The sequence below is a fragment of the Cataglyphis hispanica genome, chromosome 24 (genome assembly GCF_021464435.1).
Source record: "Cataglyphis hispanica isolate Lineage 1 chromosome 24, ULB_Chis1_1.0, whole genome shotgun sequence".
Classification (NCBI taxonomy): domain Eukaryota; kingdom Metazoa; phylum Arthropoda; class Insecta; order Hymenoptera; family Formicidae; genus Cataglyphis; species Cataglyphis hispanica.
The window spans coordinates 2,718,623-2,735,473 of record NC_065977.1 but is presented as its reverse complement, the minus strand read 5'-3'; the positions used below and the strand labels follow the sequence as shown (position 1 = coordinate 2,735,473).

The window sequence follows — 16,851 nt, the reverse complement described above, 5'->3', positions numbered from 1 at the left end:
TGGATCTTACCTGTAAGCAAATGGCAGTGTTTACTCGGCAGCCAAATGAAGTGGAGACTGCACGCGGGCTCAAGCCTAAGGCGGAAAATAGTTTGCTAAAACTCGTCGTTAATACTATCCGTGGTCTTTCCTCAGCGACAACAACGCAAGTCCTCACGCATGCAAGACTGACCCCTCGCGCCTTAAGTGCATGAACTGAAGAACCGAGGCCCTTGGTGCACAACTCCATGACACCATACGAGCAAAACGTATCTCTTACTCTGGATTGACTGACTGCTGATAACCAAAGCGCAGGGTTGGCTTCCACCTAGTAACAAAACCATCGAATCAAATCAATGATCAGAACCGAGGGAAGAACGTCTTTACTGCAAAAAAATTACAAAGCTTACCTCGGATGGTGGTATCAGTATGGAATGATGTCCACTGTATATACTGCTAAGACACCACAATGCGAAACCAAGGCCTGAATATGGATCTAGACAGAGAGCAATGTGTCTAGAAGGATAGAGCTCGCATGCTAATTTCATGGCGCGGCATAACGAAGTCACCGCCGCATGAGACATCTTGATACCGGCGAGCATTCCTGTCGTCGAGACGCTGAAATCCAAATAGGCCAGCATTTCCGCGGTAGGCGCCCGATACATCACCGGCAGCTTCTTCTTTGGCATATCGTCCATATCCAGGATTATCGGCCAACTCTTTACGTCAACCACGTTATTCGCCTCCTACGAGATAATGTCAATCGATATCATTTTTGCTTTTCTAATTGAGCATTTTCAGTTACCTTTGTCTTGAGCAACTTGAGGATGTTTAGGTTGGTCAACACGAGAACAGATTTACTGACGTCCACGATCATGCGAACAGTCGGCAAGGTTGTCTGAAGGTTTTGCGGATGCGGTGGCCTGATAGTTACTGGTACTGCGCCGACATACAAGCATCCATAAAATGCACATATTAGATCGGTACCAGGTGGGAAGATGAGCGCCACGTGATCTCCAGTATTGATCCTGCCTCGATCTAGAAGCAAATTCCCAATCCTCTCGGCCTTTTTATGCAGCTGCGAGCAGGACAATGAAGTGGCCACAGCACCTTTCGCATTTAACGATGTAAATATCACATGATCCGAAGTACTGACAGCGCGCCACCGTAAAATTTCAGAGATGAATTGATACTGCAAACGATGAGATACCATAAAATATATATAATATATAACGCATGACAAGTTCTATATGTGAAAAGGAAGAGTCAAAGTTTTTATACAACTGAATTTTTTATTTTGGACTCACAAACCTTTTTGGCATTGTCGCTATCCTCGTCTAAGACACCCATGTCTCGTCCTTGCGCTGAGGCTAATCGGTTGCCCTGGACAATGTTTCCCACCATAACACTGGCCGGACCGACATCTGTAACAGAATCCCCCGCTACACGCCCCCGCACCATTCCGTTAGTAAACCAACACGAACACTCAACCCGGTAATGAAGTAGCTCACACACTCTTTCCTGACTGAGGCCGGAAAATTAAAACTAGAGCAATTTGGTTCTCGCCTTCGGTAATATACGCTCGCATGGGCCTTCCACTCCGCGCAGGTTTATTCATGTTTTAACGCGGATTTATGAATCTTTAAATCCATCGATGCTTGAGAATCCCCAAATGTCTTTTCTTTATTGGATTATATAAGTCCAGGCTGATTATTATTGATGCCAGATTGATTGCATCATGCGTTAAAATTATTAATGTAGAAGTAAACAAGAAAGTGCAAAAGAAAAGCATTAAATTCTAGCAAAAAGTTTAAAAAAAAGGAAAAGGAATTCTTCAATAATAAAAATAATTAAATAAAAGATCAGAACTTTTTTTGCCAATTACTGAAATTCAATTGCGCTTGCGCTTAGTTGGGACCTGAGGATATTCGGAACTCAGCCAAAAAAAGAGGGATTATATCGAATTGAACAACATGCTAAGCGTAATTAACTGTGTCAGAAACTTATTAATTAAAAATATATTAAAAATTGATTCCAACTTAATCACAAATATTTCAGAGATAGTTGTGGATTCCAAGTATTTCTGGAGAAGATATATAATGTTGTTACCACACAATCTAAATGGTACTCCAAAAAAGAAAGAAATGTATATATATATATGTATATATATATATACATATATATATATACATATATACATATACATATATACATATATATATATATATATATATATATATATATATATAATTTTTTAACGACAAAAGATAATGAATATACACACACGCACACGCACACGCACGCACGCGCGCACGCACGCACGCACGCACGCACGCACGCACGCACGCACGCACGCACGCACGCACGCACGCACACACACACACACACATATATATATATATATGTATAAATATTCATTATCTTTTGTCGTTCAAAAATTCGGGCTTATAATAATTTAATTTAATTCATACATTTATCTAATTGTTATTAGAGAAACATTATATGTAATGCATACAAATAAATTAGGAAATAAATTCTATTATGATTTTTATATACATACTTTGATAATCACCCGTAAGAATAATTATTTACATTAGCAGACACACATCCGATAATCTTGATCTTCATATGTATTGCAGAAATTAGAATACTGAGTAACATTTGCTTTTGTTTCAATCAGTGATCTCGTAATTTTTTAGATATTTATGCAACTGTAAAATGCAATATATGAGTGAATGATTGACTCCACGCGGTTTTTCACGCGAAATGAAGTCTAGTCCTCATCGGCTGATTTTTTCGGTACAAGATTTATAAGTATACAATAAGCAAAAATATTAATTACAATATCTTGTTTATCACAAAATTATCAAGCTCAAGATCATCAGAAATGTGTACATGTATGTGTGTGTGTTCATTAATATAAATAATTACTCCTGTATGTATAACCAAGCACATTATATCATGCAAGTATGCATCAGATTTTTAAAAAGCTTCAATAATTTTGTATAGATATACGAGAATTAAATCCTCCTTAATGTGCTAATAGGATTTTAATGTATATTTTTTTCATTTTTTGTTATTTTCTCTCTCTCCTCTATACTCACAGGAGCACGCACGCTCATTAGTGCACACTCACTTTCTTTCGCTGTACTGTCACTCTCGGCAATTCATATATAGTGCAATCTAAAAAAATGTGTACACACACATACATTATCTTGATTCATAAAATATTTAATATTGAATGTGTGTGAGCAATTGGATATGATTTTATGTCTTTTTTTTTATATATTTTATATTTTACTTTTTTTTCTTTGCGCCACATTTGCCTTTCAAAACCATTTAAATGTTTGAAGTATTTTTTTTATCATCAGAATTAAAGAGATAATTAAGGGTCTTGTTTCTGATGAATATCCTGTATATTAAAATGACACACATTTTCTTAAAATTTTCTGGATAGATAAAATATACATTAACGCAATACTTCATACAACTTTTTAAAATATACTTTAAAGAAAAATATACATTTCTTTCTACAACTTTTTAAACAGACACTGTCTTTTTACCTTTCGTTTTTTCTTTTTCTTTCAAAAGATAATTTTTGAAATTTATTTAAGCTTATGTCAATGCCTGCTCAAAAGAATTTCAAAAGATGCAATACCTGTTGGCAAATTTCACTTCACTTACCTGAATGTACTTCGCGCGGTTTCGGTAAATTGGTGACGCAAGTATGAGGGCAAAGAAGCACGTTCGCTGGATGCAAGGCACCTTCGAGAAAGCGGCGTTTCGTCTCCGATAAATGAATACCACCTAATGGCGTCTTGGGCAAATAGTTGGGCGGCACCAAGGCAAGGCAGTATATTCCTACAGCGTGGATCGAGTCGACTGCTTGCAGTACTCGAGACATCCATTGGAAGCTCTGCCCAAAATAACAAACTTTCAAATATTGTCCAAGTCAAAACATTCGGCAAGCACGACTTTATTGGGAAATAAAAAAAAATTCTTTCTCCATCCTCCTCTATTTAAATAAAATAGCATTCAATTTTCGAAACATACCTCTTCCTCGCTACAATCAGGTCGTTGTTCGGCAACGACGCATATCCTCTCGTCTCTGAGAACCCTCACGCTGAAAACGGCGATTCTACCGCGATAGATGAATTTCATCGGTTCAACTGCCAACACGGTGGCAATAATATCATCAGCATTATGTTTCCTGCCGGTCACTGTCATGAGACCATCGCGCGATCCGCAGACAAAAACAAGTCCACCAGGACCGAGAAAACCCAACAATCCTGATCGCGTATATTCTACGTCACCCAAGGGAGTACCATCAGCTTGTAAAGGCGATACCTTGAAGGTGTTGTTAGTAAGTCCTTGTAAACCCCAATATTGGCTACCGGTCGCCGCACTATGCACGCAAACCTCACCGACTTCGTCCGTTTTACAAATGGATGGCAGGCCTTCCATTTTGATAACAACTACTATACCTACAAAAAATACAAGAGTGCAGTCTCATTAAAAATTAATCATACAAATACGACTCGAACAAACGATTGACTTACTTCCAGGCATTACTTGTCCGCAATCCTGCAGCGTCAACGACGTGAGAGAATTCTCCTGATCTACTCTGACAACTCCGTAACTCAGCCCGGACATGGAAAGAACTCCACGACCAGTCGCATTCACTCCCGCGCGTCCTGGCCTTCTTACCGAGACTGTGAGAGCCTCACTAGAAGAAGCACAAGGACAAACAGCATCCGGCCTAAGTCCCTTTGATTGAAATACCGAAAGAAACTGATCACAGGATGACAGAGACCAGGGATTTGCGCCATCCGCTACAAGCAAAAGCCTCAAAGATGCTAAGGAAACATCTTTATGATCCTTAGTGGCAAGTAAACCCCAGTGAAGATCCCGTGACTTCACGACAGCAACGCTTGCGCGATGTTTCGTGATCATTTGCATCCAACTGGCGGGATTGACTTTCATCAAGGCATATGGAATAAAGATAACGTGCATGCCATTCAGCACGCTGGTAAGAGTGCTGTGCCAAAGGCCAACCTCTCGCTTGAAGTCCAGCACACAGACGGCGTTCTCGCCTTCGGTATAGCCACAAGCTTGCGTGAGAGCGCGGCAGTGAGCCATCATCGCCGCTCTGGTAATGGTCACACCCATCACAGAACCATCTTTGTCGGTGGTATATTCTATATACGCAGGGGTATCATCGGTGAGTCGCGGTGGGGACAGCCAATCCTTGGGAGTTTTGCCTAGATGCTCGGTAACAAACCAATGCAATTTCGGCCAACCTTTAAAGGCCACCACCTCGCCCGCTGCCGTCTTTGGCAAACCCTTCAAACACGCTTCACTGGTCAGTGCCACCTGAAAAATATCGAAAGACATAAATGCTACTGATTCCTAAGGTCAGGACTATTACAATTGCGTCATGTAATGTTACTAATGTTAACGGATTAATGCAACTCGCAAAGTCGTACAGCTAATTAGACATGCAAATATAGGAAAGAATGTTGATTGGCAAATAAGATGCCATACAATGTTCGCTTACCTGAATTCCGCAGCTTCCCAGAAGGAAACCAATCTGTTGAGAACCCGCATCACGTCGAGTCAAAGGAACTTCGATGGGCACCGGTACAATACCGGCTTGCAAGCAGCCGTAAAAAGCGCACATGAAGCTGATCGGATCGTTATTTGGATAAACTAGGGCGATTCTGTCGCCGGGTTTTAGGCAACAATCGCCACCGCGACTTAGAGCCTTATTCAGTAAAGTATAGGCGATTTTGTGGGAGCGACTGAGCAGTTTCCCGTACGTGAGCGTTACGCAAAGTTTACCATTAGGATCTAAGACAGTAGCTACAGGTGCTTTATACGTCGCCGAGCCGTACCTACGGTTACGTAATAAATAATTCTTATATGGATCACTGAATATACAAATTCATGTACAGTTTTAAATCAATCACAGATCGTCATGACACTGTTCTTCGATGGCAGCTCACCTCTGAATCGCGGCTTCGAGAGATCGTGGCAGACCAGATGGCACAGATAGCATCTCGCCAATCGCCGACGTCATGGAACCACCCTCGGGTTTAGGAGCATTCGGATCCTTCGGATTCGCAGCGATCTCTAGCTCGATGTCATCGTCCTCGTAGAACTCGGGTAGCGGCCGGCGCTTCGGCCGTTTCAGCGTATTTAGCAATTGCTGAATCTTGGCGGAAACCTTCCAGCGGCCAGTGGTACCTGTATTATTCTGATCCTCGACCACGTGCGCATAACGATTGACCCGGTCGGCGCCGGGCCGACGCGTCGCCGATTGCTGCTGGCTAACCGGAGTGTTGCTCGTCACGTGAGTCACGTCTGGCGGTTGGATGTTGCAATAGGCGTGTGGCGTGTACTCGGCAATGTCGGTGATATCGGCACCGGGCGGCCTTCTCGCCGGTGGTCTTGGCGGTGGTGGAGTATCACGAGCGGAACCGGTACTGCTGGTGTCCGAAAGACCGGTGCCTGCGGAGTAGACGATCACTTATTAAAAAATTAACACGCGATACATATGACATATATATAGCGCTTGATTGATAACGTCTTTTCTTTTTTTCTTCGACTTATACTAGGATAATTCAAAAAGTAAAGTTCCCCGTTTATTATGATTATTATTTACAGTTTGTACATAAACTGAATTTATATTGTCTTAAAATAGAATGACTACTTTTCAATATAGTTCTAATGTACTTATCCCATCTTGTCACAAATTTAAAGATTCCCTTTCGATAAAAATCCTGCTCGTGATATCTAAACTGTACTTGAAAAGCATTTTGTACTGCTGCATCATTCAGGAGGCTATTTAAAGAAAGAGGCCTAGACTTCTCTTTAAAAAAGCCGAGGCTTCTTTTTTATGAATTTTCTTCGCGATAATGCCAGACCTCATTGAATCTTTAAACTCGTGCCAAGGTGAAATAAGTGCGTCAATCTTCTCGAAGATTATATTGAAACGTAGTTATTCTATTTTAACACAATATAAGTCCAATTTGTGCACAAATGATAAATAATAATCGTAATAAAACAGGAAATCATATTTTTTGACTAAACTTTGAAAAGTAATCATTAGTTTTTATTTCAACACATTAAGTCCGATTATGCCAAGTTATAATAAAACAAAGATCGTAATAAAACAAGAAATCTTACTTTTTTTTACACCACCCTATATTTTGTGTGGGGGAGGGGGAGAAACAGATGGACAAATTTCACATTTATAATTATATTATTCGATTATTGTTCGGCTTAATTGATTGATCTTATTCGAAAAATACTCTCTTGACAGGAACAAAAGGACTCTACAAAAATAATTATTAATTTGTTTATATTCGTCTGGGATGTACCTATCCTAGCATAACAGGCGGAAGAGCGTGTAGTAAACAAACATTTACCAGTCGGACCACCTGCGCCTGGGCTCTCCTCGGTGACGACGCTGTCCTCGTCGCTGCTGGATTCACCACTGTCGCGTCTCTCCCGATCAGGGCTCCTGGCCATCACAGAGGTTCTCTTCGATGGCATCGGCAGGGATGGCTTTGGCCGTCCCTGCATCGCTGCCAAGGCCTGCTGCACCGCTTCCTGGCGCACCTCTAAATACGTAAAAATCGATTACTCGAACGAATGACGAGGACGGATGACAACGCAAAGGCACTTAATCATTTTACTTATACATTACTGATGATCTAACTCAACACTATTGTAGCGTGCGCGCGCGCATGTGTGCGGAAGGATTCAGGTGAATAATATGCTAAGAGACGTGGAAAGGACGTTGAAGAGAACTGAATTGAGATTCTTGATAAATGCGTCGTTCATTGTTAATAATAGCGCCTTAAAATCAACGAGAAATTAATCCGGATTCTCTCCTCGAAGAATGATCTTGTACAACCTTTTTTTCAAAAAATAAAATTTAAGTTTAAAATACATGAACGTAACATACATCAATGTAAAAAATATTTATACAAGAGAATATACGGAAAGAAATTTTCCTGTATAAAAATTGAGCAATTACACGAAACATGTAAATACTCAAGTTGGTATTAAAATTTATCAAAAATTTATTTTAAAATTTTCAGTATCGTTAAAAAGATAATTAGTTTCAAATTACAATATATCCTTACTGGTATTTGCCAGTTCCTTCTAATATATATTCTAGTTTATTGTGAATTACACATATAATTAACTTCATAAAAATTTCTCATTTAACATTAAAGTTAATAATATAAAATACATTAATATAAAGATATTATAAGAATGAAATTCAAATGTGTTTAAGAATAAATACAAATTTATATTAACGAGATAAAAATTTATATTATTGTTATCATTTAATATTCTGTAGATAAGATTGTTTAATAATATGTATATATAATTATATTATATATATTATAATTCTATATTATATATTATTCTATACTATTATAGTAAGACGCTCTATACGCCAAACGATTCTATTGACGCGAACATTCTTGGATTGACTTTCGATCTTTCAATGAGATACAGTTTGTTGACTCGTCAGCCGATAACGGTGTACCAGATGGAAGATTATCCGTACTTGCATTGAGATTAATATACATATTCTTTTATCGACGCTTTCAAACGCAAAGCGAATTTTTTTTTTTGCGAATTATGCGAAACGATGTTTCACACTAGCAAGAAGCGTAAGATATGCGGACAAAGCGCGCAAACCAAGCTTCTAGAAGTTTCAAAATTTGTTCGAAGAATATAATGCAGAGCTGCAGACATGAAAACAAAATTATGTAAATAAATAAATAATGTTAATCGCATTCAATACCATACACATTTTATCAAAATTGTTATAACATATAATAACAATTTAAATTTCTTTCATGCAAGAACAATAAAAAATGTAAATTACCTATCATACGTCTAGATTTCTTACATTAGACAATTAGAAAAAATTTATTTTTTATTTGTGCCATTTTATTTATGTTAAATATATTTCAAAAATGCATTAAATATTTGGAGGAATAAAAAAACGTATTTATATCTTATGATAACCGCTTTCTTAGCTGTTGAATGAGAGCAAAAAAAAAAGGTAAAAAGAGAAATAATAAAAATTTACATCACAATTTTTTTACCCAACATTGTTGCCCATCAATTTACGTTTGTTATTTTGACAAAAAGAAATTTGTGCTTGTAGGTCAAAAGATCGAGGAGATTCGACGGATCTATGTAATCGATTTGAGCGATATGAAAATTTGGAATATAAGAAACGACTGAAAAAATTCAACAAGATATACCTACTGTCGTACTACCTGGACGGTAGTTCCGGTATTCCTAGCATCACTTCTACAAGTGTACTCACCGGAATGATAACGGCTCTCATTGCGTGTAAGTCTGCGATTACCACGTCTCGCAGCCGCCGCCACTACCGCCGCAACAGTCGTATTCGAGTTCCCGGTGTTCCCTGTGAAGCCGCCAGATCCTGGAGGACTGGCGATCCCTCCAGGCGCTAAGCGACCACCTGCATGCAAAATAACAACAACAAACGGCACATAGACAAAAGTGGGACGCTACAAGGATCGGCTGCAAAGACTTGTCATCGCAAGACTTGTCATCGTTCGTTTTTCCTCGGTTTCACCGCATCCGGATAAACAAGCTCATTGAAGATACTTGGAACTCGTATACATTCTCTCTTCCTATTAATTTATTTCGCTATTGTTAATTGCAAATTAATCACAATGAATTTCTAGAGCTCTCAAAAAGTGTCGGAAAAATCTAACTATTTTATGTTTAAAGGTCCGAGAAATTAAGACTCCATAGATCAAAAGAGCCTTGAAATTAAGGATAGAAATCAAGAATCTATTGATCCTAAGGCAGGAGTCTCAAATAGCCATCTTCTTTTCCTCTTGGCTCGTTAGCGGATCATAGCAAACTTATGGAAAGGATAGATGAAGGTGAATAAAGGCAGTTTCGGTGGCATTCGACAGATTTTGTAACTCCTTGAATCTAATGTGTGCTATGTCGCTAAAGAAAAGGTGTACTTAAGACTCAACAGAATGAAAATGATCATATATCTCCTTTTTATCACATGACTAAAGTACTGAATTTGAGACTCTCGTCATAAGACGTTGGGGGCAGACAAGGGATAAACCGCTGGCCAAAATCATGTACACCAATCATGTACCAAATCATGTACACGCCTACTAATGCCCATTTTGTGGGCATTACTCCCGAAGTTTTTATTGTATTTTTATTATATTTTTCTATTGCCCACTAATGTCCTAGCAATGTCTATTCTAGTAATATCTAAATAATATCCAAGCAATAATAATGTCCACTAGTAATGCCTCGAATCTGTACACCGTAATGCCCTCAACGGTTTATCCTTTGACGTTTCTTAAGAGTTTAAGTTCCAAGCAGTTTATCTTCACGAAGAAAACTCGTCAAGTTTTCCACAATTTACATACCGTGAAAGAGTGTTATTTATCCGGATGCGAGCTACTCATCTAATTGCGTCATTAACGATTGGTCATTTTACCATCGGATGCTGCGACTCGTGAGTACGACTCGTCATATCGATCGTCCGTGGCAGGAAGGTCGGAGGAGGAGGAGGGCCGCCGGTCGGTGCCGTGATTCAGTCGGAATAATCACCCGACGATTTCAAAAGATCCCGCGAATCATATGTTACGTAAGTTTATCACACAATACCTATCGAGAGAGATAGATAGATCGAACTTTATCGAAACGCGCGCCACGCGAAAAAAAATAAAACAAAACTGACATTTTCCTGTCAAAAACACCTGTAATGTCTATAATCGATATCGAGGATTTTTTATATAAAAATATCCTGTGTCAAGTATTGAAAATACCTATCATAAGTATAGTAAGGACACAATTGGCCGAATAGCGAGAATACCGATGGTAGGCCGACTAACTGGTTGCAATCTAGTCACTCGGAACAATGGAACAATCAGTCTCGATTATCGCCTGGTCAAATTACAAAAGTATCTAAAGGTGCAAAAGCGTCTCGAGGCAACAACCGCGAGATAGGGAGTAAGCAGGCAAGGCTACACGAAGAGAAGTACAAGCAGTACAGTTAGATGAAACTCGTTTGTTTTAACAATGTGCAGAAAATGGAAATATATATTCATTCTAGGATTTACATCCAATTTTTTTTACAAATTTGATTAGGTGTACAACGATGTGAATCGAAAGAGCGAAGAAATTTCGAAGCGAGGAATATTGTGCTATCTCGTACAATTTATATTAGTTTCATATTGAAAAAAATATATATGTATCTTCCTTTAAAAAATAATTTTAATAGAGAAATGGAATTTTACCGTGCCATTCTTATACAGAATGTATACTCAAATCCTGTAAAAAAAATTCCTTGATCTTCCAGGAATTTTTGTGCAGAATTCCAAGTAAAAAGAATATTTTAAAGACTTTTTTAGTGCAACTTTCTTAAATAAATTTTTTTATTGCATGCGTTTTTTAATCCTTTTAACTCATATGAAAGAAAAATACAGAATCTCTTAAGTTTCAAGATTTATTAATCTACTGAAAAACTGAATAACTTTCGTATACGAAAACCTTTTTCACTCGAATAACATTTTCATTTTTTTTATCTAAAAATTACAATATGTACTGCATATTTAATATTTCGTTAGGACATTAAATTTATACATATATATATATATATATATATATATATATATATATATATATATATATCGGCAAGCTAAATAAATTATGTTAAAATATATTGTAAATATATACCTTTCTCTCATCTTTCTCTGTTTATATATATATATATATATAAACAGAGAAAGATATATATTTATAATATATTTTAACATAATTTATTTAGCTTGCCGACTGTTTACATTATGAGAACAAAATTATCAGAGAGAATTTTTTTTTTTTAATTTCCAGTAAAATTTCCTGATTTTTTTGCGTACAAAAATAATCTTTGAGACTTCCATGTATTCTATATTTTTCTTGAGAGTAGACACTAACTGTATTACAGCTAAAAAATCACATGCCATTCACTCGCTCGAGTGTATGTAAGTATGCGTGTTGTGTATGCGCGCGCGCGTGTTTAAAGGTAAAAGCAAATTTTACGTACGACAATTAGAGAATAAAGTTGAGTGTAAATAACATCATTCTATTCTAATCTCTAATAACAAAATTTATATAACAATTATCTCCTGTACAGTTCATTCACAGAAAAATGCAAGCTAAAAAGCTGAGATCGAAGCAAAATTGAGACACAACCAACAATGTTACGCGCATTAATCAACATCCCGTTTGTCCAACAACTCGGAAGAACGTTCTCTCGCTGGCTACGTAATGCATGGCGCTACCTGAGTGATAACGTTTTTCGTTGTGCGTGACGCGTCGTTGCGTGCGCCGTGCACGTGGCTGCGGTCGGCCGCCGCCATAGCTGCCGCTTCCTCCTCCTTCTCCACCTCCGCCGCTTCCGTAACTCGTTCTCTCCAGTCCTTTATCAATGCCTCTGTCACCACCACCACCGCCGCCGCCACCATCACCACCTCCACCACCAATACCACCATTTCCAGTCCCTACGATCCATAAGTGCGTATGTGCTCCAGAGATGCCAGTTTTGCGTTTTGTGCCCGCTGCCTAAGTGAACGAAGGGATACGCACACAAGCGTGTAATGCGCAAAGCGTTTTGCGCATTACACGTACACGGTTCACGCTTGTGTGTGTATCCCCTCCACACGGGCTGGCAACGGGCACAAAACACAAAACTGGCATCTCTCATGTGCTCACAACTGGAGCATTGTTTCTATTCTAAAATATTCATATTTGCGATTTGCCATTGTCATTGTCTTATCCCAAAGCCATATCGATAAATTTTTTCAGGGTCTATTCAAGTCTTGTAAAAAAATTCTCTAAAAATTCTTCCTTGATCTTCCAGGATATTTTTGTTCAAGATTATAGGTAAAGAGAATTTGAAGAATTTTTTTTACAACTTTCCAAGATAAGTTTAAGTTTCAAGTGCCAGATTTGCAAATATACTAAAAATATAAAAAAAATTGAATAGCTTTCGTGAAATAAACGTTTTTTACTTGCATAATATTTTCATCTATTTATCTATTTACTAAAAATTGCAATAAAAAATATGCACTGCATATTCAACATTTTATTAAGAAATTAAATATATATAAATAGAGATAAATACATATTTATAATATTTATAATATTTAAATTAAATATATATTTATAATATTTTATATATATTTATAATATAATATATATTTACAATATTTATTATAATATTTGTTAATATATTTACAATATTTATATATTTTAAACACATAATTTTCACAATTTGGCTTATCGAAAGATTGCTGATTGCTTACAATATAAGAATAAAATTTTCAGAGAATTTTTTTTTAAATTCCTCGAGTCCCCATAAAATTCCATGAGAATTCTCTGATTTTTCTCGACACAAAAAAAAACTCCCTGTTAATTCCAGGTTTCTCCATGTTTTTCTTCTTGTATTATTGGCAGTGCAATACTGTTATAACGATTTATTTATTTTATTTCGAAAATTGAGCAAAGAGCTACAAGATTTATGGAAAAAAAAAGCTTGAAGAATTGATGCAAAACAGTTTGCCGTTATTTGACTAGGCCGATTATCTAACGATAGAAAACTGTCGTTGGTTCAACTCGTTCGTTCACGACAATGGCAGATAGCATTAATGAGCGGATAACGCGGAAGCGCTTCTTCCGTGTGTAGGTACAGTTAAACTGCAAGCCGATTGCAGCGGTTCTACCGATCACAGTTGCAGGTGCAAAGGCGCGTCCGCACAACTATACAGGATGGTCTGGTGCAAACGTACATGATTCTTTTATACGATCATATATACATTGCACTTTCGTCGATTCTAACTTTCTAAATTTCATTTTAATGCATAGGAAGCACGACAAGCAATGATTACCGAGAAAACTGATTTCAAAAGAACTCTGAAAGCGTTTAGTGACATTTCTTTTTTATTTTGATTTGTAGGAAATTTTAACTGTTTCCTTTTTTATTTTAAGTGCATTATATGAAGACATAACGAGTGTTTATATAATTTAATAAAAAGAATGGGTGACAATAAGGGCCTCAATTGGCCCGAAAAAAGAAAAATTGCAATATAAAAAAAAAACATAAAAAAACCTCGATATTTTCTAACTTATCTGATAGACAAAACTTGGATATTGTATATAAAAATATTTAAAGTATTCTCAAATATATACGTTCCCCTAGATACAACTCATATTACATAAATAAGATGTAAAAAAAATGTTAGAATCAAGAAGAGTTAGAAAACATAAAATTTTTTGAATGTATTAAATAGCTGAAGAAATTAAAACGGTTAGAAAAAATATATTAAAATGAAAAATACCGATGGCAATAAACTTTTCTGCATAAAAAGCGAATAATTGCACTAAACATATAAATCATTAAATTGCGTAATTAAAGTGCTCAAAGTGATTGAACTAACTTTAGAATTTTCACAGTGTGTTCACTTAAAAATGTTAATAATTGTAATTGTTGTTTCTAAATACCACGCGGTATCTCTTCTCCGAATAATAAATTAATCTCTTCTCTTAGAGATAAATAGAAAAAAAACAAGCCTTGTTTTTTCAAAAAAAAATTTTTTTATCAGATATTTAATATCTTTATATCTTGATTACTATAAATTGATTTTTCCTTATTTTTAATAGATAATAGATTTGAATTAATCATTATTACTTTAAATGTAGCTCGCACTCCAATTGGCTATATATTTATGCATTTAATTAGAAATTATCCGAATCATGTCGAATTTGATATAATGTAAGGCAAGTCTCATTAATCCATTAAAATTACTTTCAAAAAAAAAGAAATTAAGAATATAAAACTTTAATTTTTTTATTATGTTAAAAAAATATAAAGAAAAATATTATATTTAAGAAAAAATAATGAAAAAAAAATAATAAATAAATAAATAAAATAAAATTTCTTTTTCAATTGTTTTTTTCTATTAAACAAAAAAACAATTTTTTTACATCTCTATCTCCACTAAATAATAAAGTAAATATAAAATCTTTTTCGTATGCCTTTTTAGAGCATATTTAGAAAGTCTATATGTTGAATTAAATTTTTAAATAATTTCTATTTTTAAATAATTGCGTGTACCGAAGCGTCAGCTGGACTCGTTCCAAATTAGTGAAAATTAGCGTCCGACTATGTATAAGAGCATTAAAATCGATAAATAATACGACGCGCATCGGCAAGAAATGCGTGAAATTGCGACCGCAATTGTGTAATTCCGTTAATTTGCAGCGATAAGACGGAGAGAGTCTCGACGAGTGCAAAGTCACGATAACGATTATCGAAAACACAGCCCGCATTAGATTTTACCCCATGTCATAAACGATGTTCAAGTCCCTGAGATCTCTCCCGTAGATCCTTAAAAGCGAAGAATGTTTCTCGAGGAAATAAATGGTAATAAAATCGCGTGGAATTGCGTACGCTCCTTTTAAAACTCTAATCTTTCCTTCAACCTGTGTGTTGAGCGATTCATGTATGATGCAACTGGCAACAATTGCACATTACGGTTGCAGGTACCGAGCGTCAAAATGGCACGTGCCGCGTGAAAATTGCGTTTCCATCCCTTCTTCTTATAACGGATTGCCATCTAATTTGCCATTGTGCACACAATGAAGCACATGTCCCTTGAGAATCGGAACGCGATTGATGTAGCGAGTGGCATTGCTTCTCGATGGCGCAACATTACACACGTCAAGATGCGACGAAGGATAAGACTTGGAAAGTTAGAAACTGACAGTCGCCTTTCCGTCCGATAAGATATTATTTAATTATTGTAATGCGCTGAAAATTTCGCTGATCGTATTACGAAGCTTTTTATGGGCGCGCTTTATTATAAACATTAAACTATAGAAAATGGACTTATATTTATGGACTATAAATATTGTCAAACAAAATTAGTACAGGATATACAAAAAAAAAATATATAAATGTCTCTATTGACTTCGTCTAAAAGTTGTCTCGAAATTATAATATGACATGCAATTTCTATGTATCGATTGAATATTAGGATGATCACTAAACATGATATTGAAGCGATAATATTATTTTCACATCGTTGATTTTCTCATCCGCTTTGTTGCCGCATATTGCGGATAATGAGCGATGATATCTTGCGTTTGCGGAGTCTTAATGAGAATTCTAGAAAAGCGAAAGAGAGACTCACCTATCTGTTTCGAAGCGTACTGCTGAAGTAGACGTGTCCGTTTCTTTTCATATCCCTTCTGCGTAATGTCTCCTGTAAGAAAAACAGTTTAATTAATTGTCCAATCTAATAATTAATTTGTACGATATCACGAGCAAGTCTCAGATTCATCGTTAAATTTTTCTAATATTTTAATGATCTAAATTTTTCATTGAATTACAAATCTCTGTACCTTGCAAGAAAAATTCCATGAAAATTTCCTGTTTTACGAAGATATGTTTATTGCACTATATGCACGAACGATATTCACAATATATGTACAAAGTGTCTAGATAAAAATATATTTACAAAGTATAATATCAATCACATCAAGGAATAGAAAGAATATAAATAAAAATAGGATATAAGAAAAACAATGAATACCAATAGTATAAGTTCTAGATGGTTGAATTGCTCAAAATAAGTTGCACGATTAAAATGCACGGGATTGAATTTTAGATCAATACACGCTCGGTTGGAGGTCGATGCTAATGATGTAACTCGTTCATGTTTCGATATAAAACTTGTTACTACAAACTTGCCTTTCGTTACACCTCGTAACTCAAGAAAACGCTGAAGA

At 36.3% G+C, this 16,851-nt stretch overlaps 1 protein-coding gene across 4 annotated transcripts in view; it reads right to left on the bottom strand.

Moving 5' to 3' along the window:
* LOC126858193 (disco-interacting protein 2) overlaps nt 1–16,851 on the bottom strand; it is a 36,271-nt gene that overhangs the window by 7,201 nt on the left and 12,219 nt on the right. Inside the window, exons 2-13 of one of the 4 annotated variants that reach the window (XM_050608311.1) lie at nt 16,254–16,325; nt 12,345–12,563; nt 7,410–7,604; nt 5,985–6,489; nt 5,537–5,873; nt 4,539–5,352; nt 4,033–4,463; nt 3,664–3,895; nt 1,291–1,421; nt 785–1,171; nt 390–725; nt 11–307 (exon numbers count right to left, since the gene is read on the bottom strand). In XM_050608311.1, coding sequence (XP_050464268.1) covers nt 11–307; nt 390–725; nt 785–1,171; nt 1,291–1,421; nt 3,664–3,895; nt 4,033–4,463; nt 4,539–5,352; nt 5,537–5,873; nt 5,985–6,489; nt 7,410–7,604; nt 12,345–12,563; nt 16,254–16,325 — 3,956 coding nt within the window. Of the gene's footprint in view, nt 1–10; nt 308–389; nt 726–784; nt 1,172–1,290; nt 1,422–3,663; nt 3,896–4,032; nt 4,464–4,538; nt 5,353–5,536; nt 5,874–5,984; nt 6,490–7,409; nt 7,605–9,340; nt 9,500–12,344; nt 12,564–16,253; nt 16,326–16,851 lie in introns of all 4 variants that reach the window. The other 3 variants (XM_050608307.1, XM_050608308.1, XM_050608310.1) reach the window with 3 other exon arrangements.